The 23,763-nt window shown below is 49.1% G+C and overlaps 1 protein-coding gene across 2 annotated transcripts in view; it reads left to right on the top strand.

Annotated features, from left to right (window-relative positions):
• Window positions 1–23,763, top strand: part of BCAS1 (brain enriched myelin associated protein 1) — a 78,716-nt gene that overhangs the window by 6,130 nt on the left and 48,823 nt on the right. For both annotated transcript variants that reach the window (XM_080686952.1, XM_080686953.1), the window contains exons 2-4: window positions 5,644–5,720; window positions 8,165–8,243; window positions 15,026–15,606. In XM_080686952.1, coding sequence (XP_080543078.1) covers window positions 5,649–5,720; window positions 8,165–8,243; window positions 15,026–15,606 — 732 coding nt within the window. In that variant the 5' untranslated portion in view covers window positions 5,644–5,648. The remainder of the gene's footprint in view (window positions 1–5,643; window positions 5,721–8,164; window positions 8,244–15,025; window positions 15,607–23,763) is intronic.

Genomic DNA, 23,763 nt, shown 5'->3' with positions numbered 1-23,763 from the left:
TCACTTCAACACACAAGTTGGCTGCCCCCATGTGGTCAAAGATGGCCACCACAAGATGGCCAGCAGGGGAGAGCAGTTGTGGGCAATCAGGCCAGCAGGGGGGGGAAGTTGGGAGGGACCAGGCCTGTAAAGGATGGCAGTTGGGGGTGATCAGGCCTGCAGGGGAGGGCAGTTGGGGGTGACCAGGCCTGCAGGGATGGGCAGTTAGGGTTGACCGGGCTGACAGTGGAGGGCATTTGGGGGTGACCAGGCCTGCAGGGGAGGGCATTTGGGGGGGACCAGACCTGCAGGGGAGGGCATTTGGGGGTGATCAGGCCTGCAGGGGAGGGCAGTTGGGGGTGATCAGGCCTGCAAGGGAGAACAGTTAGGGATGACCAGGCCAGCAGAGGAGGGCAGTTGAGGGGGACCAGGCCAGCAGGGGAGGGCAGTTGGGGGCAACGAGGCCGTCAGGGGAGGGCAGTTAGGGGCAAACAGGCTGGCAGGGGAGCAGTTAGGCATTGATCAGGCTGGCAGGGGAGTGGTTAGGGGGTGATCAGGCTGGCAGGCAGATGCGGTTGGGGCAATCAGGCAGGCAGGCAGTCGAGTGGTTGGGAGCCAGCAGTCCTGGATTGTGAGAAGGATGTCCGACTGCCCGTTTAGGCCCGATCCTACCTGATCCTATGGGCAGTCGGACATCCTTCAAGGGGTCCCAGATTGGAGAGGGTGCAGGCTGGGCTGAGAGACACACCCACTGTGCACCAATTTCATGCACCTGGCCTCTAGTATATAATAAAAGGCTAAAATGCAAATTGTCCCCAAGGGTGGGAGTTCAACTGACTGGGAGTTAGACATGCACTGACAACCAGGGGGCGGCATGGAACATGGCAGGTGTTGGCGACGCAGTGCTAGCAGTGGGCGGTAGTAGAGGCGCTGCCAGCCCCGATGGGCCCCAATGAGAGCGGGATCATGGCGGGATGGTGAAGCAGGTTAACGGGCGGCACCAGGCCAAGGCAAATGAGAGCAGCGGGCCTGATTGCCCCCCCAGTCACTCCACAGATTGGCCCTGATCGCTGGCCAGGCCTAGGGACCCTACCCATGCATGAATTTCATGTACCAGGCCTCTAGTACCAATAATAATGATGGCAATAATCCTAACAATGGCAACACTTGCATGGACATCATCGTGTGCCAGGCCCTGCCCAGGGCACCTTGCATAGATTAATTTAATTCTCACAACAACCTCTTAAAATGGGGGCTGTGGTTATCCCCATTATACAGATTAGGAAACTGAGGCCCAGCAAGGCTCAGTAACTTGCCCAGGGTCACGTGCTCAGTATGCAGCCTGGTAGGGCTTCCAAACTCAGGGTTCATCTCCAGAGCCCACATACCTGCCTAAATGCTATGCTGCTCTCTACCCAGAGCGCCCAGCCCTGGCTGGCACATGGCAGGCCCATCCTGCACGTCTGATGTGATTATTGTAACCATTCTATTTTTTGTACTATCTTTTGGGCATTAAAAGACCTGCCATTCCATTGCCAACTTTTAATTGCTAAACTTTTAACTGACGTTTTAATTGTGAAGGTTTAATTGTGAAACATCTTCTTTGCCCTTCCCAGACATTTTGACCTCACCTTGTAGGCTGAATATATTCATTTCTGCTAATACTGACATTGGCCAATAGGTGGCAGCACCCCTTTGTTTTTGTCCCATGTAAATCCTGCTCCTCACAAAATTTGAAGGAAGGGCAGGAGGGATTTCACAAGACATGTTATCACTGCGGAAAGCAATTATTACTTGAATCCAGGTTGTCACTCCCACATACATTCCAATGGCTTTTCCTTCTTTCCGGCCACCTGCCCTGAAATCTAGAGAGGCTCTGAAAATGTGCAATGACAGGACGCTGTAACCCCAGCTCTGCGGGTGACAAAGTTTCTCTCCTGCCCACACACGTCTCCCAGCCGAAGACTTTGCATAACCTCAAACATTTTCATAACCTCAAACCCCAACTTGGACTGAATTTAACTTGAATAGTAGGAGTTTCAAAGGTTGTGTAAAAAGCTGCATTTAGGGAGACATAGTTCAGTGTGTGTGTGTTTGTGCATGTGGCTTGGTCACAACCTTTAACCTAGGAGACTCAGTTTTCCCATCTGTAAAATTGTCTTGCTGATTGTCTGTAAAGGAGTAAATTAGTTTACTGCTAGCAACCCTCTTAGAACAGTTTCTCAACACATAGAAAGCACTCACCAAATTGGTTGTTGTTACTATTTCATTAATATGGTTGTTAGAGCTGTTATTGTCATTATTTTTATACACCATGGGTTCAAATCCTGGTCAGTCTTACTATGGGCAACATATAATTTCTCAGCCGCCTCGATCCACTTGTTTGCAAAATGAGTGTATATTACCCAGAATGATCTTGATCAGGGATTGATAAGCTTTCCTGAAAGCCGTACATCCATGATAAAAAAAAAAAAAAAAAAAAAAAAATTTTAAATGAGCATGGCTGTCTTCCTTTTTTCTTTTTTTTTTTTTTTCCTAGTAAAGCACAGAGATTAATTAAAACAAAAGTATACGCTCAGATAAGGGAGTGTGGGCAGACTCGAGAGGTGAGTTGCCCCCTTGGCTATCTTCCAATAAAACCAACATTTGAATTTCACATAATTATGATGAGTCACAATCCATGATTCTTCTGCTTTTTCCAACCACTTATGAATGTAAAACACATGCTTAGCTCACTGGCTGTACCAAACAGCCTGCGGGCGGGGCTTTGTCCCTCAGCTGCCATTTGCCAACCCTGGTTTTGAGGATTCAGTATTATATTCATAACTAGAGGCCTGGTGCACAAAATTCATGCACGGGGCGGGGGGGGGGGGGGGTGTCTGTCAGCCCAGCCTGCACCCTCTCCAATCTGGGACCCCTCAAGGGCAGTCAGACATCCCTCTCACAATCCAGGACTGCTGGCTCCCAACCACTCGCCTGCCTGCCTGCCTGCCTGATTGCCCCTAACCACTTCTGCCTGCCAGCCTGATCACCCCTAACCACTCCCCTGCCAGTCTGATCGATGCCTAACTGTTCCCCTGCCGGCCCGATTGCCCCTAACTGCCCTCCCTTGCAGGCCTGGTCACCCCCAACTGCCCTCCCCTGCAGGCCTGGTCACCCCCAACTGCCCTCCCCTGAAGGCCTGGTCCCCCCCAACTGCCTTCTCCTGCAGGCTTGGTCCCCCCAGCTGCCATCTCCTGCAGGCCTGGTTACCCCTAACTGCCCTCCCCTACCAGCCTGATCGCCCACAACTGCCCTCGCCTGCCAGCCATCTTGTGTCCACCTGGGGGCAGTCATCTTGTGTGTTGGAGTGATGGTCAATTTGCATATTACTCTTTATTATATAGGATGCCCCATTTGTAGATCAAGTGATGACCTATTGTGATTACGCACACCGTGGATTTTACAAATAGAAATACTGCGAAATACCTAGTGTCCTGTATGTTTTAGTGCTGCTCAGCTTTATTGCATGGTACAATTAAAGAACATGTCAAATCCCCAGGTCCTGTAATCTACCAGATCCCCCCAAGAGAACGGGAGGTGAGAACTATGGCCCTTTTCGGCCTCGGTAATTTCTACTCACTTGACGTGTCAATTTCCAGGGCACAAAAACACACAGGGGGCGAGAGGCCCATGAGACCCTTGCAGGTGCACTGGCTGCTTTCAGACAGAAATCAGGCCTGGTTGTATTCTGAAAGCCACCGGAGCGGGTGGGCCAGCGGCCAGGTGTTGGAGGTGGGGCTACGCTGGAATCGCTTGCGGTGTGTGAAGTAGTGTTTAGGTAGCAAGGCAGCAGGTCTAGAGCAGCTGGAAGAGCCCACTTCTGGGACTGTATGGACTCTGGGTCAAATCCGCGGTTGGCCATGTGCCCCAGGTGGGTTTGGGAGACTCAACTCCCTCCTCTCGAGAGAGGTGATAAAACGTGGAGCATCCCAGCGGTCAGGAGCACAGCAGCCTGTGTTTGCATCTTGCCTCTGCCATACACCTGGGTGACCTTTGGGAAGTAATGGATCCTCCTGGGACTCGGCTTCCTTGTATCTAGAGCGAGATGATGATACCTGTCTCACAGGTGCTGTGGGGCCATATGAAAAGATACAGGAAATGCACCTGGAAAATAGAGCATGGAGGACAGCATGCTAAGTAATTGCTGGCTGTTATCATCCTATCTAACAAAATGGTAATATGCAAATTAACCATCACTCCATCACAAAGATGGCAGTGCCCATAGTGGCCAGGGCGGGACACTGGCAACATTGCCCCAGCGACGCAAGCCCAGCGTCCCATGCCCCGGCCGCGTGGAGGGAGGGAGGGGCCTCTGGCCAGAGGCCAGGGCACAGGATGCTGGCGTCTTTGCAGGCTGGGCTGAGGGACCCCCCACCCCCCACCCCACCCTAGTGCACGAATTTCATGCACTGGGCCTCTAGTTGTGATTTTAACAGATGCTCTCAGAGGCTTAGCGATGGTGTGGGTTTGTTTGGCCCAACATGCCAGGTGAGGGTAGTTACCAATGATGCGTCCCTCCCTCCAACCAATAAGTAATGGTTAGCACATGATAAGTGTAAATGCAGTGCAGAGAACAGGAGAGGCAATGGTGGGTAAGACAGATAGTCCTGCCCTCGTGTTTCTTACAATTTATTGAGGGAGGGGAACAGAAGTTACATATTCAGTGTTGCCCTCCAAGTCTGGGCCAGTGGTTACTTATGCTTCTTATCCTCTACTGTGGCCCCCTCTTGCTATGTTAGCAATTTATTTTATTCATAGCATCATACCCTATGTCTTTTGTTTAACAAACACTTCTATATTGTTTATTATGAGCTAGACATTATTCTAACCACTTAGCAAGACTTAATTGATTTAGTACGTATGATTCCTGTGAGGCACAGAGAGGCTAATTAACTCACCTGAGGACACACAGCGATGACAGGCAGAGAGAGGGTTGAAGCTCAGGTTGTCTTGCTCTGGCTTTGTGCTCATAACCACCTACCACGCTGCCTTGTCATCAGAAATGGCCTGGTTTGTGGGTTTATTGTTTATTTGTTTATTTTGTTTGTCCACCCACCACCACTAACCCCCCCCCCCCCGCCCCCGATGTTGCAGCTCTGTGAGGTCAGGGGCCTCATCTCTGTAATTCATAGTTGTAACCCTAGTGCCTGGGGCAGCGTAACATGCAGAGTTGGTGCTCAGTATATATTTGTTTAATCAGTGAATGATGAAAATATAGCCAAATAAATATATAATTACAAGTAGTGCTATGAAAAAAAAAAAAATCCAGTGCTAGGATGGGTTTTAACAGAAGACCTAATTTAGTTTGAGGATCAGATAATACTAAAACTTGTAAGTATTCCTTTAATTATCTTCACACTAAAATCTCCTTGGTATATAAGCTGTGACCAAGAGGAAAGAAATGCTACCCACACTGAATACATGGTTCATCATGATAAATATTTACCCCAGAAATGAAATGCAATTGAAAATTGGGGCTGCGTTTGACTTGAACTTTGTGGATTAACGGTCTAAAATGTCTCTTTCCCCCAAATAAATGTAGGCCATTGTGATGACATGCCACAGTAACTTGCCAGGTCTCTACTTTTGTTTGTCTTGAATTTTAATTTCTCTCTCTTGCAGGAACCATGGGTAACCACATGAGTGTTCCCCAAAGAGCTGAAGAGCAAGAGAATGATTCAGAAACAGACGCTCACGAGGTAGAGTAGCTGCGGTCACTGAGCATGAGCTACCACCAGGCAGAGCGGCGGGGGTAAGGGGGTAGGGGGGACGAATACACGGCCTGCCCAGTGCTCATCTCATGGGCCTGCTCTCCCCATGGCTTGTCCTGTTGCATTCAAACCTCCGGAATCCATCATGGAGCTTGGCAAAAATGTAGGCTCTAGGGCCCCACTGAGACTCCCTGAATCAGAAGCAGCAGGGCTGGGAGCCTCGAGATCCTGTGTCTTTAAGGACCTCCAAGGTGATCCCTCTGCAGCCAATTTGATACCTGCTCCCAGGTGGGTTTGGACCAGTGGGTCTCAACTGGGGGTGATTTTGCCCATCCCCACCAGGGGGCACTTGGCAATGTCTGGAGACATGTGTGGTCCACACAACTCAGGTAGTGCTACTGGCCTAGTGGGCAGAGGCCAGGGATGCCGCTGAACATCCTTCCGTGCACAAAACAGGGGTCAAATGTCACCGTGCAAGGATGAGAGCCCCGTGGACGATCCGTTGTGTTCGCAGCCTCGCTGCACATCAGAATCAGCCGGGAACCAGAGGCCACCCAGGACCAATTGCATTAGAACGTGTGTGGGAGGGAGGCCAGGCTTCCAAATGCCCAGAGCCCCTCACCTGTTGCTTGTGCAGCCAAGTGGGGAGGGGCTGCTTGTTTAGGAATTCGTCTTTGAAAGACTTCTCTGAAAGGCTGAGGCCAGGGACACTCGAGTGCATCTCCTCAGGTCTCCGTGACCAGGGAGCAGAGAGCCTACACTTCCACCATCAGGGGTTCAGAGATGGAGTGAGTGTGAGACCTGGAACTCCTCCAGAGGAAGAGAATGCCTGTAAGCCAGTATTGATCAGATCACAGGGGGATTCCTGCTCGGAATGGAAGGCTGGATTTGAAGAAACGGGATGAAAACTCATAGCGGGTGTTCAACCTGACTGCACACTTTCATTACCTAGGACTCTTAAAACCCTATGGCTGGCCCCATGGCCAGCTGAAACCCTCCGGTGGGGCCTGGCAGTAGCAGGTTCTAAGCTGCCCAATGCGTCCATGTCTGGCCCGGGAGCCTCTGGCCTGCAGGGCAAGGCAGTCACAGGGAGCCGAGCGTGTGCTGGGCCCATTTGAAGGTGCGGGCTCTGCCCTATGTACACTACCAAGAGGTTCCCGACTCTTACTTCCATCAGGAGTTGGAAAACTGTGTTGATGAAATCTCCTGATGTTTAAATATTGGCAACTGATCCCAAAATGATTTTTAAAATTCTGTGAGCCAAATAAATCCACTTTGCACCCCAAGTATTGGCCCAGGAGAGCCGGCTGTCACCTCGGGGCCACATGGTCACATGGGCTTGGTGTTTCACTTCCGTGAATCCTTGGTAGAGTTCACAATAAACTCGAGAACACAGGCTTACTTTAAACAATGAAAACCATTTCCAAAACCTGAAGAAAGGAAAAGTCTTCTGTGGCCCCCAGGAAGGCCCCACCTTTTAGCTGGTTGCTGCTATTTAGTCTTTTTGTTTTTATTTATCTCTGCACTTACTAACGGCTTACACTACAGAACCACAAAATAAGACACAGTGTGCAAAGCACTTAGCATAACATCAATCTTCAATTAATGTCAACTATTAGTGGTATAATTTAAATGATTTTATTCCTTAAATGACATTACATACCATTATTTTCTCTATTGTGACTTTTTGCTTTCCATGTGTGTATATGTCTGTATGTGTATACACACACACACACACACATAAAACCTTCTTTAATATCTATAATAATAAAAGGGTAATATGCTAATTAGACCAGACGTCTTCCAGATGTTATTCTGGACATCCTGCCTGACAAAGCTGAGGCTGGAGGGAAGCCAGCCTGGGTCCCGGGTGGCTGTGGGACGGCCAGAGGAGAGAAGCAGCCCAGATGCCAGAGGGAAGCCAGTGCAGGCAGCCAGGGGAAGGAAGGCCTACTCTTGCATGAATTTTCATGCATTGGGCCTCTAGTCTACAATAAATAACAGAAAATAAAAATATCAGGTCAGGGCCCTAAAAGTGGGAAAAGGCTGCAGCATGAGATGAGGGGGGTGTGGAGCAGGCAAAGGCTGCAACGAGCTCCCTGTGTGTGCAGGTGTGTTGACTAAGGGCCCGGCTGTGTGTGCAGGACGGTGGGGCGAGGCTAACCTCACAGGCTTCGGAGTCATGTGGGTGTTCCATCGCCCCGAGGGTCCCTCCTGCTGCCCGCAGGCTCCTGAGCTGAGACGCAGACAAGTGGTGTTCTCAGGGTCCCGGGAATCCATCTTTAGGGAGGGATTGCGTTTCTCTGATGGAATGCTGGGAATTCCCAGAAACACGGCCTTTAAATTAAGTTTCATCTTGGGAGGCACCCCGTGGCCTCGAGGCCTTACTTCCCTGGGGGAGACTTTACTGATACTGGCACGTGTCTGCGCAGGTGGCGTCTAAGAGGGACTGTGTTCACAATGGGACGCCGGTGATGGTGTCAACCCACACGGTTCAACTCTACGACGAAGGTCAGTGCCACGGGGCCCTCTCCGGGCCAGGACTGCTGATCCTGGTTACGGAGAAATGAGATGGAGGATCGGAGCCACAGGCTCACCTTAAATACTGTGTCTGTCGCCTGGGGATGTCCCAAGCGGGTGGTTTACGCCACTGAAATGGGTTGTCTCACAGTGCGGAGGCCAGAAGTCCCAGCTCGAGGTGTCACAGGATTGGTGCCTTCTGAAGGCTGGGGGGTGGGGGGGAGGCGGGAAGGGGGGTGCTGTTCCCTGCCTCTGGGTGAGCTCCTGGGGCCTCAGGCGTTCCTCGGCTTCCACGTGGTGTTCTGTGTCCCCACAGCATTGTCCTTCCGTGCGTCTGTGTCCAAACTCCCCCTGTTAATAAGACGCAGTCACACTGGGTTTTCCTCCTCGGGGACCTCATCTTTACCTAGTCATCTGCAAAGGAGGTCATGGGCACTGGGGGTGAGGGCTCCATCCTCTGTGGGCACACAATTCAACTCGAACAACTCTCAGCCCTCCTGGTGCGTGACAGCTGAGGAGGCCGAGATTTACGGCCGATGAGATGAAAGCAAGGGAGTAAAATCACTGAGAGTGGCCTGTGGAGGCAGACAGACCTCCTAGTTAAAACCCGTGCTCTGGCCGAAACCGGTTTGGCTCAGTGGATAGAGCGTCAGCCTGCGGACTGAAAGATCCCAGGTTCGATTCCGGTCAAGGGCACGTACCTTGGTTGCATACCTTGGTTGCGGGCACATCCCCAGTGGGAGGTGTGCAGGAGGCAGCTGATCGATGTTTCTAACTCTCTATCCCTCTCCCTTCCTCTCTGTAAAAAAATCAATAAAATATTTTTTTTAAAAAAACAAAACAAAAAACCCGTGCTCTGACCTTCCACTTCAGCTGAGCCTGGCGCCATCTGTCACTGCACAGAGTGGTCCTGGGCCAGAGCATCCCTGCCACCACGGGAACCGTTAGACCTGCAGATTCCGGGGCCCCAGCCAGACCTCCTGGATCAGAAATGCTGGGGGTGGTGACCACTCCCCCACCCCCTGTTTTCTCGAATGTCCTCCAGAGATTCACACTCTCCCTCAGACCCCTGCTTCTGAGACCCTGCAGGCGCCTCTGGGAGGCATAGAGAGGACTGGAATGGCTTCGTCTAGAACAGCCTTGGGCAAACTACGGCCCGCGGCCGGATCTGGCTGTTCTATCCGGTTCTCTTGCTCTCCCCTCCGCTCCTTTACTTTGAATTTATAGTAGTTCACACAAACACTCCATCCATGCTTTTGTTCCGGCCCTCCGGTCCAGTTTAAGAACCCATTGTGGCCCTCGAGTCAAAAAATTTGCCCACCCCTGGTCTAGAAGGAGCCACTCAGCTCTGGACCGCTGCCCTGGGGGAATCCCTCAGCAGATAAGAAGATATTGCAATGAAAGCCTGATTTTAGGAGTTTCAAATGAAGTTTTCCAATTCAAAAAAATCTAAACACTAAGGGCCAAACCCCAAGCTGACCACATCATAAATGCCAACCTCTGCTATTGTAGTTTTTCCTACTTCACATATCTTAACAAAGGTCACCTTTTTTTAATCACCACCACCACGTTATCCCAGCGTGAAGCATTAAACATTTAAACCCTGTAGCCAACTCCACGTGTGTTTGTTTGGCTCTGGGCTCACCAGGCATCCTGCCCACAATAAGGTGTTCCTGTGTGTGTGCCCACAGGGAGGGACCACCTGGGTGGGAGGTGACCAGTGGCCGGCCCCCTTTCAGCTCTATTTTCTCTTCTTAAACCAATAAACTGTCCAGGGGGTTAAATCATGAGTTCTTTTTATTTTATTTTCAGTTTAAATCCTCACCTGAGGATATTTTCCCATTGATTTCTAGAGAGAGTGGAAGGGAGAGAGGATGAGGGGGGCGGAGGGAGAGAGAGAGAAACATCGACGTGTGAGAGACATATCAATTGGCTCCTTCTTACACACACCCCTACGCCCCTCCCCAGGGCTGGGGAACCTGCAACCAAGGTCAGTCAGTGCCCTTGACCAGGAATCAAGCCCTTGACCCTTCGGTCTGTAGGCCGACACTCTAACCTTTGAGCAACCAGCCACAGCCATGAGTCTTTTTAAAATGACCTCTGAGCAGATAATCCTTCCTCCGAAGTTGTCAGTATTGTAATACAAACTGTATATTTTGTTAAAATATCTCATTAGAACTCTGATGAAGCAGCTTGCTTTGACTAAGAATACTCGGAGCCTAAATGAGACCCATACCTGATGCTCAGATTTCTGAGGATAAATTAATTCATTTCATTTCTATTTTTAAAGTCTTTCCAGAGCCCTCAAGTTTGTAGGCTAACCCCTTGAAGTAACTCCTTGTTTTATGATTGATATTTAGGAATGTCAACTGGTAGTTGTAGTGATAATATATAAATGTTATGAAACAACTGATGTTTACTGAATATCCACCAGCTGCCAGCTGCCGTGTTCAGTGTCTTCTAGGGAATATGTCATTTAATCCTTACAGCCACCCTTTGAAGAAGGCACTGTGATTTCCTTGCTCGCTTTATAATCATATTGAGGCACAAAGAGAAGAAGTAACCTGACCAGGTCAGGTGTTTAATAAATGACGGGTTCAGCGTTGAACCCAGACCCTTCCGATCCACAAGGTAAATTCTTTAACAATGGCCCTGAGCTGCCCCCGGAAGCAAGTGCTCAGTCCCCCGCTGGACAGCATGACTTTCTTAGGAAAGAAAACCGGGCGCCAGACACAAAGTGCCTTTCCTGCCCTGAAGAGATCCATGCCCATCCCTCCTGACGGCGGGCTGCCCGTGGCGTTTACCTGATGCCTTTTCATCTTCCTTAAACTCTTGCACGTTTTTTTCATGGAAAGTGAAACTCTTTGGTATGTTGTCTGTTTGTCTGCTCTGCGAGAAAACTTTTTATTGAAACCAGATTCAAGATGGGCTGGCTTCTCCCAAGCTTCCTCCTAGGAAATGAAGGCTCAGTTCGGCTCATCCGGAAGGAGCATTTTATTCTTTCCAGAATCACATCGGGAAGGCATGTAAACTATCCCATCTTTGCAAGAGTATAAAGCCTGTCACTCCGATGGGTTTTTATTTTAATTTTTTATTGATTTTAGAGAGAGGGGAAAGGAGACAGAGAGACACATCAGTGTGTCATTCCACTTACTTATGCATTCATTGGTTGATTCTTATATGTGCCCTGACCAGGGTTCAAACCCGCAACCTTGGCATATCGGGACAACGCTCTAACCAACTGAGCTACCCGGCCAGGGCTCCAGTGGATCTCCTTCTGCTCACTCACACAGATTGGATTTGTGTGTGTGAGTATGTGTACGTGTAAGTTAATGTTTTAAAACATATTTGTTTTTAATGTTTATCTAAGGTCTCAAATGACTGTAATCTCATTTCCCCAAGTGGATTTTTTTCCTCTTAACTGAGAAGACAAAGTGTTCTTCACTTCTATCCAGCTCTTAAAACTCACTTCCTCCCATTTCATTGTCTTCACCTTCTTTCCTCCCATACTAACTGCCTCCTGGGCAGACTTGAAGAACCTGGAGACTCCATTTCAAGGAGAGAATTGGTTGCCACTAATTGGCTAGTGAAATAGGTACTGACCAAGCCCCTGAAATTCTCTCCAAGTCACTGAGTATGTACATAATTTAAACTGGCATAAGTGAGTCAGGGCAGTGGGGAGATTGTTAACCCTGTAATGGTTAAGTCCAGCTTCAGGCACAGCTGGATCCAGGTGTCCAAATGCTATCCTTGGGCCTCTGCTCCCTGGATCTTCTGGCTCTGTGTTCATCTATGTTAGTGTCATCTGTGGGCAAGCATTCCCAAAAGGGATGGCCAAGGCCACCCACTCTGATGTACCCCCTACTTGTTTGCCAACCCAAGCACAAAGGGCAAAACTCTGTTCTAAAAGGTTCAGCAAAACTCCCAGGATTTCTTTAATTAGTTTTGCTCAGGTCATGTGCCCACCTGGGAGGTAAGCATTTTAGCAAAGGAAATAGAAGTGCCAGGTGATGGACATGGGTATGCATTCACCCAATTTAGGGGGCCGAGCTTCGATGTCATGGAATGTCTCATGTACGAAGTCCTAGATCTCACAAGTTATCAAGAAGCACTTCACCCATTCCGTGATATCAAGAGCTATGGTTTGCATCTCTTATAATCTCTAAATGCATTGAAGTCTCATCTAGATCCCGGGATGTAGGAAATGCATCCTTGATCAAAGCAATTTATTGGCACTTTTTAAAAATCTGTCCACAGGAAATTCTTTTCAGAGCCGTTTTCCGCGACTGTGGCACTCACCACTGCTCCTTTGGTTTTCAGCCAGGGAGTGAGGAAGAGAGGAAAAGGACCAAGAGAGATCAGTTGATGCTCTTGGCATTTTGAAAAGCCCTTCCTTGTTTTGAATTGTAGTCTCTCCCTTTTTGTCAGCTGTTTCCTTTTCTCCTGGCATGGACCATCCCCGCAATTCGTTTATATTCACTCTGACACTTCAGCCGCTTCCTGGCTTCCTGGCACCAGACATACGCCTCTATCACTTTCCTACTCCCGCGCTCCCCCTCCCTCCTGTCGCCCCTGAGAATAACATTGACCGTGATGATGAATTCCGGGACCACAGGGAAAGGCTAAGAAGAGCTAGAAGTTATGGTCAATGTTCCTGCAGGTGATTTCCTTGAGGTCTGAGTTTGTGAGGAAACCCTGGTGCTTGCCATGGGTCTCCCGGTGGGTTTCCTCTGTGCTCCTCAGAGCTTAATGGAGAGGCTGCCCTTCTGCACAAGAACCCAGTGTGCTCTCTCTCTCTCTCTCTCTCTCCTCCCCCTCCCCCTTCATGTTTGTTTGCTCCTCATTCTAGACACTGGGAGATACTAGAATTTGGCAACAATTGCTAATGGATGGATGTGTGTATGTATGCCTCACTCCATGTTAACGCCCACTATGAGCAGTCCAAAAGATCCTCAGTCCCCCCTTCTCTTTCTCTCTGTCTTCCTACAATCAGATATTAAGAAGTAGCTGTCGCCCAGCTGGTGTGGCTCAGTGGTTGAGCGTCAACCCATGCACCAGGAGGTCGCTGGTTTGATTCCCGGTCAGGGCACATGCCCAGGTTGCAGGCTCAATTCCCAGTAGGGGGCGTGCAGGAGGCAGCCGATCGATGTTTCTCTCTCTCTCTCTCCCTCTCCCTTCCTCTCTTTCTCTAAAATCAATATAGTTTTTAAAGAAGTAGCTGTCAACAAATTATAAAGCAGAAAGCAATGTTGGCAAAGGCGTGGCAGAAACCTTAAAAATAATCACAGTATCTGTCAACTAACAAGACCCACTATGGCGAAGGCGATGTGCCAGGTCCTAGGCAAGAGTTTCCTCCTTCAAATGTCTCAACAGCCCTGCAAGGGAGCTACTATTATTCCCATTGTACATACGAGGACATTCCAAAATTTTAGTGACTCGTCCAAGGTCATACAACTTAGCAGTAGAAAATCTTGATCTTCAACTGTGGTTCCAAAATGTGTGGTATATCGTATCCTATATAATAAAAGCCTAATATGCAATTCAACCAAACGGTGGAACGACCTGGTCGCTATGACGTGCACTGACCACCAGGGGGCAGACGCTCAACACAGGAGCTGCCCCAGCCTGCAGGCCCCAAGTCGGCCAAGGCAGGTGCCAGCGGGGGTCCCCCTGATCGCCCCGCTGGTCGCCCCACAGATTGGCCCTGATCGCCGGCCAGGCCTAGGCACCCTACCTGTGCACGAACCAGGCCTCTAGTTGCTTTATAACAGGGACCTAGAGAAGAAGGCAGTTGAAGGTCAATGCAGAGGTCAAAGCAAAAGAGATGCCGGCAGCAGAGTCCTCCTTGGAGAAGGTGCGGTCCCGGGCAGCTCACCCGATGTGTCTGACCCCACGTGCCTGATGCCACGCCAGCCTGAGGCCTGAGTTGCCTTCTCGTGTGGACATCTGCTCTTCTAGCCTTAAAGTAGAAACTTACTGAGTCTTCGTTTCTGAGATCCTTTAGTATTCTCAGCAGATTTCTACCCATAACCTCCCTGGCTGTTTCCTTACTCATGCGTCCTGACAACAGCTAGTGTTCGGGCACAGTTCTACGTGCTCTAAGAATGCTAACGCACACTATCTTCATAACAAAACGCCTCCTTGTACCAGACCACCAAGGCACAAGACAGGTGAGTAACCTGGATTCAAATAGGCATAAGAGCTCAGTGGTTCTCAAATGCGAGTAGCACCCCTCACACACCCTTCCGCCACCAGGGGGCAGTTGGCAGTGTCTGGAGACATTTTTGGTTGTGACAACTTGGGGATGCTACTGGCATCTGGTGGGTTGAGGCCAAGGATGCTGCTAAACACCCTAATGCTGGAGATGGGCCCCTAACAAATGATCCAACCCGGATGCCAGGAGTCCCAGGGCTGAGCAACCTCTTCCAGATTCAGAGCCCAAGCTCCTACCTGCTCCTGCCTCCCAGGGGAAAGCGTGAGAGTGTGCATTTCAGGGGTCCCTGCGGAGATGCAGGAAGTCCTCAACCTGAGCCTGGGGGATGCAGCACCTGGTGTGGACTTCCCAACAACGGCTTCCTCCTCGGGACCTTCTGTCCCTCTCTCCTGAGAGGAGTAGCGTCTGGGGACAGTTGACAGCCAGCCTCTGCTCTGCAGGCGACGGCCTGCCGTGTGCGCGGTGGCGTTTGTGTGTGAAGCGGTGTCGTCCGTTGCCCACACTTGCATTTCCTCGCGGGGCTGGGCTGAATAACGGCTGTTTGTGTTTGTGTTTGCAGTGGATTTGGGGATAAGTGTCCAGGAAGACAGTGTGGCCGCTTCTTCCCCCAAGACAGTGGACACCAGCGCCGTCGCGGCTGCCAGCGGAAAGAATCTCGGGAAGGAGGCCAAACCCCAAGCACCAGCTGCTAAATCGCATTTTTTCTTGCCTCTCTCTCGGCCTGTACCAGGGCGTACCGGAGACCGAGGCGAGGATTCATCGGAGCCACCCCGTGCGCCAGGGCAGCCCGATGTCAGCTTCGCGGGCGCCCTAGGGGACAAAGGCGCGAGTGACAGCATGGCCCTGCGGCCGGCAGCTGCGCGGGGGCCCGGCCCCGATAAAACCCCCGGCCAGACCCCCGCCGACCACCACGGCCTCGCTGCCACTCGGGGACCTGCGCCTCTGCCACCTGAGTCAGGGGGAGCGGCCCCCTCTAAGCCTAAGGACGCTGGCTTTTTTAACAAACTCTTCAAACTGGACAAGGGACAGGAAAAGGCACCCGCTGTCAGCCACCAGGAGACCGAGTGTGCGGCGCACGAGGACCAGGCCTTCGACATCCCTGGCTTCCCCGGGCCGGCCCACGATGTCCCCACAGAGAGGGTAAGTGCTGAGAGGACAGTCCGTCTCCTCTGGGTGCGAACTCCTCTGGGGCCACTGGGCAGGACGATGGCACACAGATGCCTCTGCAGGCACCCGGGGCCCTGGCAGGTGTCAGGCCCTGGCCCCCTGGAACAAACAGCACATGGTAGCGGTGCCTCCTGTGCATCGGAGCAGAAACATCTGTTTGCAGACAGTCCCAGCTGTGGAATCTGTTTTATGTAAAAGCCAGCAGAGGTGAGTTACATACAAATGAATCCCTCCTTCCATTTATCAAAGAGGAAGCAAGACAGGTTGCATCTGGGATCAAGGCGTTAGCAGAATAAAAAGGTTCCTAAAGACTTAACTACCCTCCCAACTCGGCGGCTTAGGGGCTTCCCATGGAACACATTTCGTTTCCCACTTTTCATAGCCCGATTGGTCTTTCACTGTCTTTGCAGTAAAGGGTGGGTTTATGTAAAGAGCTTTTACCGATAAGGGCTGACTCTTTTATGTACTAAATATTTTTCAACAACCTGGAGTAATACCTTTGTAAAAACTAGATTATTTTTTAAAGGAGGTATCCAGAATTCTTTTTTTTTTTTTCTTGACACTTTTTTGGCCTGTACGGCACAGGTTCTTTTGATCTTAAGAAGAGCATGAACTTTAAACCATGAAAATATTTGTTTGTGTTCAGGGCAGAGAAAAGAGATCCTTGAATGAAGAAGGAAATAAAAATGAATACATTGTCTTTCAAGGGATTTGTTTCCTTAGTTAATGGACTTTTAAATGACAGTATTTTTTCAGACTTTAGGGTTAAATCAAGTGCCTCTAGTTGAGGTTAGAACCAGGAAAGAATTAGCTGGGCTGAGTTATTGATTATATGCTCATGTGTCAAGATGACCAATATATTTGTCTTAATAACAGCTAACTGCACGGCCACGCTGCGGATGCTGGCACTGGCTCCACTTGTTGAGCACCTACAGCGTGCCAGGCTCTGTTCTAGACACGGTACACGGAGGGTGTCTCATTGCTCTGCAGTTTCACACACCTAGGGTAGTGCGAAGAGTTACATTGTAAATATTAAACAGCAGCTGAAAATTCTGAACGGTAAAACTGGGAAATGATCACTGGGCTATCAGTTGTTAGTTTCTTACTATCAGTATTCTTGCTGTTCCTGTAAAAGTTGAGTCTAAGAAATACGATATTCAAATTTTCCTTCAAAAGTTTAGAACAATTTCCCTTCAAATGCCCTCTTTCCCAAATGCACCAATTCGGGAGCCCATTGACTTGTTTTCTGTCTAATTCAAAGTAGGTCTTTCCATGCATCCAGGCACCAAATCTTTGCTGAGTGTGCCACAGCGAGGCACGGTGAGGCCCGGCCACATGGTGGACAGGACAGAGCGTTCCTGTCCTCAGAGAGTGTGCAGTCCAGCAGGGAAGAGGATAAAAGCCCCACAGGTGTTATACGAGGTGTCAGGTGTCTGCTGGGGGGCGGGTCAGGTGTTGGAGAGGGAACCCCGAGAGGGCAGAACTAGCCTCGCTAGCCCAGGGAACAGTCCCTCGCTATATAACCTCTCGCAGAACGGTGCTTGGCTCGGGGCTCTAAGTAGGTCATCAGAATTCATGGCTATCTGAGAAGCTGTGTGCTACTTCACTCTGAGTGCGGACACTGATGGAGCTCACGCTATAGGTCATGAGCTCTGAAGCCCATCCTGAGCGTGTGACCCACTGCATAGTCACTGTTTTGTTCACAGGGGCATCTGAAGCCAACCATTGCCTGACTTAGGGAAAGACTGAGCTACTGGTGGGAGACCCACCTTGGGACAGGTGTCGAGTGCCTCCTCCTAATCCCCATCTTAAGGAAGTAAACCAGGTCAGCATCTGATCGCCACACTTCACACGCACGCACGCACGCATGCACACACATGCACGTCCCCAGAAAACCCAGCACACCCAACCCATTCCTGTTTCAAGAACAGTGCAGAAGTCTCCAAGCTGTGCTTTCTCAGCTCTGTTTTCCTTTTCATTGAAGACTCTGAGGGGGAGCACCTCAATTTGAGTGGAATGACTTTCAAAATGATTTTGGAGTCAGAAGAGCGGTGTGTGTAGGGAGCATGGCTGGTATCTGATATAGTCAAGACCCGAGAGATGCTCTGAAGGTACAGTGACCTCTCAGAAGACCCCTCCCCCCCCCCCCTGCATTGTAACTTGTCTTCCTCTCTGAGTGAGTCCACGTCCTTAGGTCCACGAACAAAATGTGCATCTGTTTTTGTGACACTACCAACCTCCAGTCTTTGCTGGTGGTACCTTGGAATTGGATGCCACTCTGTACTCTGCATATTAAAACACAGACATGTCATGAACTAGCCATTCACTGTTCTCCTTCAGTCTGTAAACTTGGGGATATGTAAGTACATAGGCCTGCAAAGATCTTTCACACAAAAAAGCAGCCTTCTGATTGCTCAGGGGTCTCATCTGGTTGCTGGCGGCACAGTGTGTCTCCGGAGCCACACACACACACACACACACACACACACACACACACACACCAATTGTTCTAGAAGTGTCATGAGAGAACCCAGCCCTGAGAGAGTAGCAGGAAGAAAACTCCTCGATCAATGGCCTTCTGGGGGGAGTAGCACTTATGCATAAATGGCCGCCAGTGTATTGATTCAGAGCCCGCGGAGTGAATGATGCCTCAGGCTCAGCCATGTGGCTCTCCCTCCCCTCCCGCACGCAAGCCAAGAGGTGTGTCCGGCCCCTCGCCCCTAGCCGGATTGGAATTCCAGCCACAAACCCACCGAGCTGTGAATTGGGAGAAAGATGCCACCATTTCATTCTGTGGGGGAACACAAATCTTCTGTTTCCAGTTCGACAGTCTGATTTTTGTGCCTCATAAAACTACATTCAGGGCAAAGCAGGATTCAAACAAGGCCAGGATTCATGAACAAATGCAGCATTTACTACGTAGGCCAAGAAAAGATAAATTCTAAGTCTGGAAGGTTTTGCTGCGCTGGGATTCCCACGAGTCAGCGTGTGGGCAAGGATAAGACTTTCTTTTTTAATTTTCCTCTCCTCTCAACCACTGAACCAGCGCTACGCATTGCAGATTCATCACACACACAAAATGACAATTTGACCTTTACGCGCATGCACACAAACACACACACACACACAATTTCTGTTGTCAGCCAGGCTTCCAGAAGTGTCTTAGTGTTGGGGGCAGGAGGAGGTCCCTCAAAAGTGTTGTCAAGCACAAATTCGTGAGATGGAAACAGGACTATTCCTTTTCTTTTCAACATTTAATTAAATTCGGCACTTGTTATTTAAACACCAAGCTTGTGCAAGGCATTTAGGAGATGAATCACCATCCTAGCCCTTCAGTAAGCATACAGTTCCGTAAGAGGCACCATTTTTTAAAGGAGAATTATGATACTTACATTGATCCGCAAGTTCGTTCTGACTACAGATATGAAGAAAGATCCTCAGTGGTCTGGCTTCCTCCTCCGCTTTTCTGTCTTAAACCACTCCTTTCAGGTTTTGTCCTCCCAGAAAGTGCTCTTGTCAAAGCTGCCGCCATGTGGCACCTCCCACCCTCAGGGCAGCTGCCAGCTCAGGAGTGTCTCGTCCTTGCCCTTCTGGACCTGCCTCTCACACCTGACACAATAGGCCCCTCCTGAAGCAGCATCCGCACCTGCTTCCCGGGCCCCCCTGCCTGGCTGCTATCCTTTATCTCCTCGGCTGGATCCTGCCCTCTCACCTTGGTGTCCCCCAGAGTTCAGCTCTTAGCTATCTTCTCTCACTACCCTCACTTCCTTACAAATTGCCCCCTGGTCCCAAGGATTTAAATATCAGTATCTGCTGACGAGTCTTAAATTTCTATCTCCAGCCTAGATCTACCCCTGAAATCCAGGATGCACTATCCAGCTGCCTCTTCGAGTTGAATGCTCACTGCATCTCCATCTGAACGCTCACCGAGCATCTCAGCCTCCATATGTCCACAACCACAAAGTGCCTACATGCTCAATGCACAGGCTTCCTCATCTCAGTGAACGGTGACTCCGTCCTGCCGCTGTCATTTAGGATTGGAATTATAGAGTCAATACCTTTAGTAAAGTAGTCAATGCAAGTAGAAGCATTGCAGTCAAGGAGCCTAGGTTTCAACTCTGCCTCTGTCGCCTACTGGCTGTGTGACCTTGTGCAAGTTACTTAACCTCTCTGAGCCTCAGTTTCCTCATCTGTAAAATGGGGATAATAATACTACCCAGCATGTGCTCACATGATTCACACTTGTGGAAATTAAATGTCATGTAAAATACTGAACATAGAGATATTGCATTTTGAAACAAAAAAAAAAAAGAAAGAAAATGTAGCTATTATTAGGATACTAGGGGCCCAGTGCACGAAATTCGTGCACTGGGGGTGGGGGGTTCCTCAGCCCAGCCTGCCCCCTCTCACATACTGGAAGCCCTCAGGGGATGACCAGCCCCATCACCCCGCTGCTGCAGCCATTGCCAGTCACCACAGCCACCAAGGTGTTTTCATCAACACAAACTCCAGTCCCTTCACCATGAAAAAAATGACAACTTTCTTTAGGTATTTTCAAGGTGTGTCTTTCATAGGATATGACATTTCTTTCTTTTTTTTTTTTTTATCCTCACCTGAGGATCTGTTTCCATTGATTTTTAGAGAATGTGGAAGAGAAAGGGAAAGACAGGGAGAAACATCAAAGTGAGAGGAACACTTTGATTGGTTGCCTCCTGCATGAGCCCTGACCTGGGCCCCGGCCAGGGAGGAGCCTGCAACCTAGGTACATGCCCTTGACCAGAATCGAACCTGGACCCTGAGGTTGGCAGGCCAAGGCTCTATCCACTGAGCCAAACCGGCTAGGGCAGGATATGACATTTCTTAGCCCTCCAGCAGCGGACCTTCCTTTTTTTCTCCAGGAGTGTGGTGGAAAAACCCTAGATCACCTTTTTGGATTCTTATACCCAGGTTACTAAGAATATTACCAGTGGCAAACAGGGAGCTTAGCCAATGAGCAGTCAGAAAAGGTATTTCCTCTGTAGTTCACACCGATCGCCTCTGATCTCTGTCTCCGCCCCTGCCAAGGCCTAAAGCCTCTGGCCGGGGCTTGGGGCCTGGACAGGGGATTCCCAGCTCCCTCCGATCGCCTGATTGCCCAGCTCCGACCCTGCCCAGGCCCCAACCCTCGGGCCAGGGCTTGGGGCCTGGACATGGGAGCCCCAGCTCCCTCTGATCTCCGGCTCTGCCCCTGCCCAGGCCCCAAGCCTCTGGCCGGGGCTTGGGGCCTGGGCAGGGGACCCCCAGCTCCCTCTGATTGCCCGGCTCGGCCCCTGCCCAGGAACCCCTTAGCTCAGGCCCTTCACAGGTTGCTCAGGACTCAGGGGGGCCTACCTCGGAGTGACCTGGGTGCTAAGAAAGTTCCCAGGACCCAGGCTGCTGGGCACCTACGTATGCAAATTAACCTCCATCTTTGTTGGGTTAATTTGCATACTCACTCTGATTGGCTGTGGGCGTAGTGGAGTTACCGTCAATTTATATGTTTGTCTATTATTAGGTATGATTGGTTTTTGTCCCTGTCTGTCACTCCACATTTTAGTCTTTTTATTCCTCCTTTCTATAGTCCTCAACCAGAACTTCAGAGGTAGCACAGTTGAATCTAATTTGAAAGCTACATAACCAAAGACATAAGTCCAAATGTAGGTTTTTAAAAGTGCAGGAGTTGTGAAATTATTTTTAGAAACAATAGAATTTAAATGCCCATACCCATTATATCTGGTTTCTTAGTCTGATGTTTAAGGGTCTCTACACCCTTCACTCTATATTTCCAAGTGTATTTTCCACTATTCCCTTAAACTTCTCCCATTAGTATGGCCAGCCTTGACCTTGGCAGATGTCCACTGCTTCCCAGTTTTCTCTGCCAGTATTTCTTTTTCTCTCTGTTTATCAAAAATTTACTTCACCTTCAACCCAAGTTCTGAAACTGACTAGATGTCCCCCCTCCTGAGGGGCTTCTGGCAGCATGAATCCCTCTGGCATGTTTCACATGCTATATCTTAAGTTAAATTCTGTGATAAAATCATTTCGAAGGAATCATCTCATTAAAACACCACAACTCCCCGGGGGATGTCTGTGTTTTTAGCATTTATGGAGATGAAGAAATCAAAGCCTGAGAGAAACCAACTCACTTATTCCAAGTTTCACAGCTAAAGGAGAATTGGCCAACCCCATACTTACCATGTTCAACATTATGTTTTTACCAATTACTAGTATTTGAAACATGGGCAATAAGATTGCAAATAGGCAAAATGGAATACTATTACTTTGAGGGAGTGCTATTCAAAAATGTTAGTAAATAGGAAATCATAAATACCAAGTTAATCTCAAATTAAAAATAATAATTAAAAAAAGAATCACTTGAGTCCAACATTAGAAGGCCAAATGAATTATAATCTGTGTGTTTCGTTTTGTTTTGGTTTGGTTTGGTTTGTTTACCTCAGGGCCCCAAGGCCAGGCCATCGCGGCTTAGTTAGTGAGGCCGTAAGAGCCCCAGAGGCAGGGTGCTGGAGTGGCTCAGGGTTGTCACAGCCCCGGGCCCAGTCCCTCTTCTCCAGTGTCCTTCGTGGACTGGCTAGGCTCACAGGGTCAGCCCTGTGGTTTCAGATGGCTGCCTTGGTTGCAAGTTGTCATCGTCACAATGTCCTATCAAATGAAAGGGGTTTCCTAAGACTTACCCAGGGGCAACATTGAGTCACATGTCTATGTTTAGAAAGGAGGCTTGGGAAATTTCTTCAGCGGAAAGCAGGCTCTGCCCTAGCCGGTTAGCCTGCAGACTGAAGGGTCCCGGGTTTGATTCCAGTCAAGGGCACATATCAGTTGTGGTTTGATCCCCGGCCCTGGTCAGGGTACATGCGGGAAGCAACCAATCGATGTGTCTCTCTCACATCGCTGTTTCTCTCTGTCTCTCCCCCTCCCTTCCACTCTCTCTAAAAATCAGTGGAATAATATCCTCAGGTGAGGATTAACCAAAGAAAAGAAAAGAAAGCAGGCTCTGCTGGTAAAGATGATGTACCACAGATAGAAGAAGATACATTTTTTCCTACCCAACTTTCTATCAGGAAGTCATGAAGTGTGTGGAACTATAGAGCTGCTGCAGCATCATTTATTTAATACACTATTGCACTAACTTTTACCTTGACTATGACCCACAGTAAGAATAGATTTCACATCTTGACCATAGATACATGTGCATACATGAAACAAACATGTACATACATCATAACACAAAATGATGTTATTCGTACAGCGCTAACACAGGCTGCTATTTTCTTTTTCTTTTTCACTTCATCCGATGTCAGTTTTGAACCACTAAATTAGTTTCTAATCCGCTAAGAGTCACAATCTAAAGTTTGCAAAACTCTATTCCACCGTAATCACTTTCTTTTCAGACATGGAGACAGTGGTCTTGCTGCCTGACTGTTTCTCATGCACCTGGGTGCTCCCATGCCCAGCACTCATAGCAGGAATCATGTTTCCCAACTGCCTGACTAGGCTGAGGATGACACTCTGTTACCACTTTCCAGTGGATGCTTGAATATATTATCGCAATCTCATTGTCTGCTCTGCCTAACGCTCCTTTAAATAGAACATGGTTTCAAAATATATGTCTGACATAAATGCGTTCACTTAGGTAAACTAGGTAAAATCATATACGTGTACCATTTATTTGGTATTTTTAACTCAGACTTTAACCTGCTGTGGTGTTCATCATGGTTGAAATATCAAGTGAAGGGTATGATGCAGAGTTTGCAAAATAAATTGTGAATTAACTGTCCCTTTCATGATATCCAGTTTGATTCATTCCCTCCAGGGTTAGAACAAAGCCCTGAGGTATTGAGCGGTTACTAACTCACAGAGAGATGAAGTCAGTTGCATAGAATCACGCAGCTAGAAAGCCTACATGCTTAGCCTCTGTGCCTGGAAGTTCAACAAGACGGAACACTTTGAACCTTTTGAGACATCTACTGTATGTATAAAATTTCTGGAAACATCAGTCCAATAAAATCGACCTAGAACTAGCACTCCACCATCAAATAATTTTGGAAAATACTACTTGCTTTATACTATTGGCTCACAATGGACACCAGTCTACTA

This window comes from Plecotus auritus (genome assembly GCF_963455305.1).
Source record: "Plecotus auritus genome assembly, chromosome: 8".
Taxonomy (NCBI): domain Eukaryota; kingdom Metazoa; phylum Chordata; class Mammalia; order Chiroptera; family Vespertilionidae; genus Plecotus; species Plecotus auritus.
The sequence above is the reverse complement of the archived record's forward strand: the minus strand, read 5'-3'. Positions and strand labels throughout refer to the sequence as shown.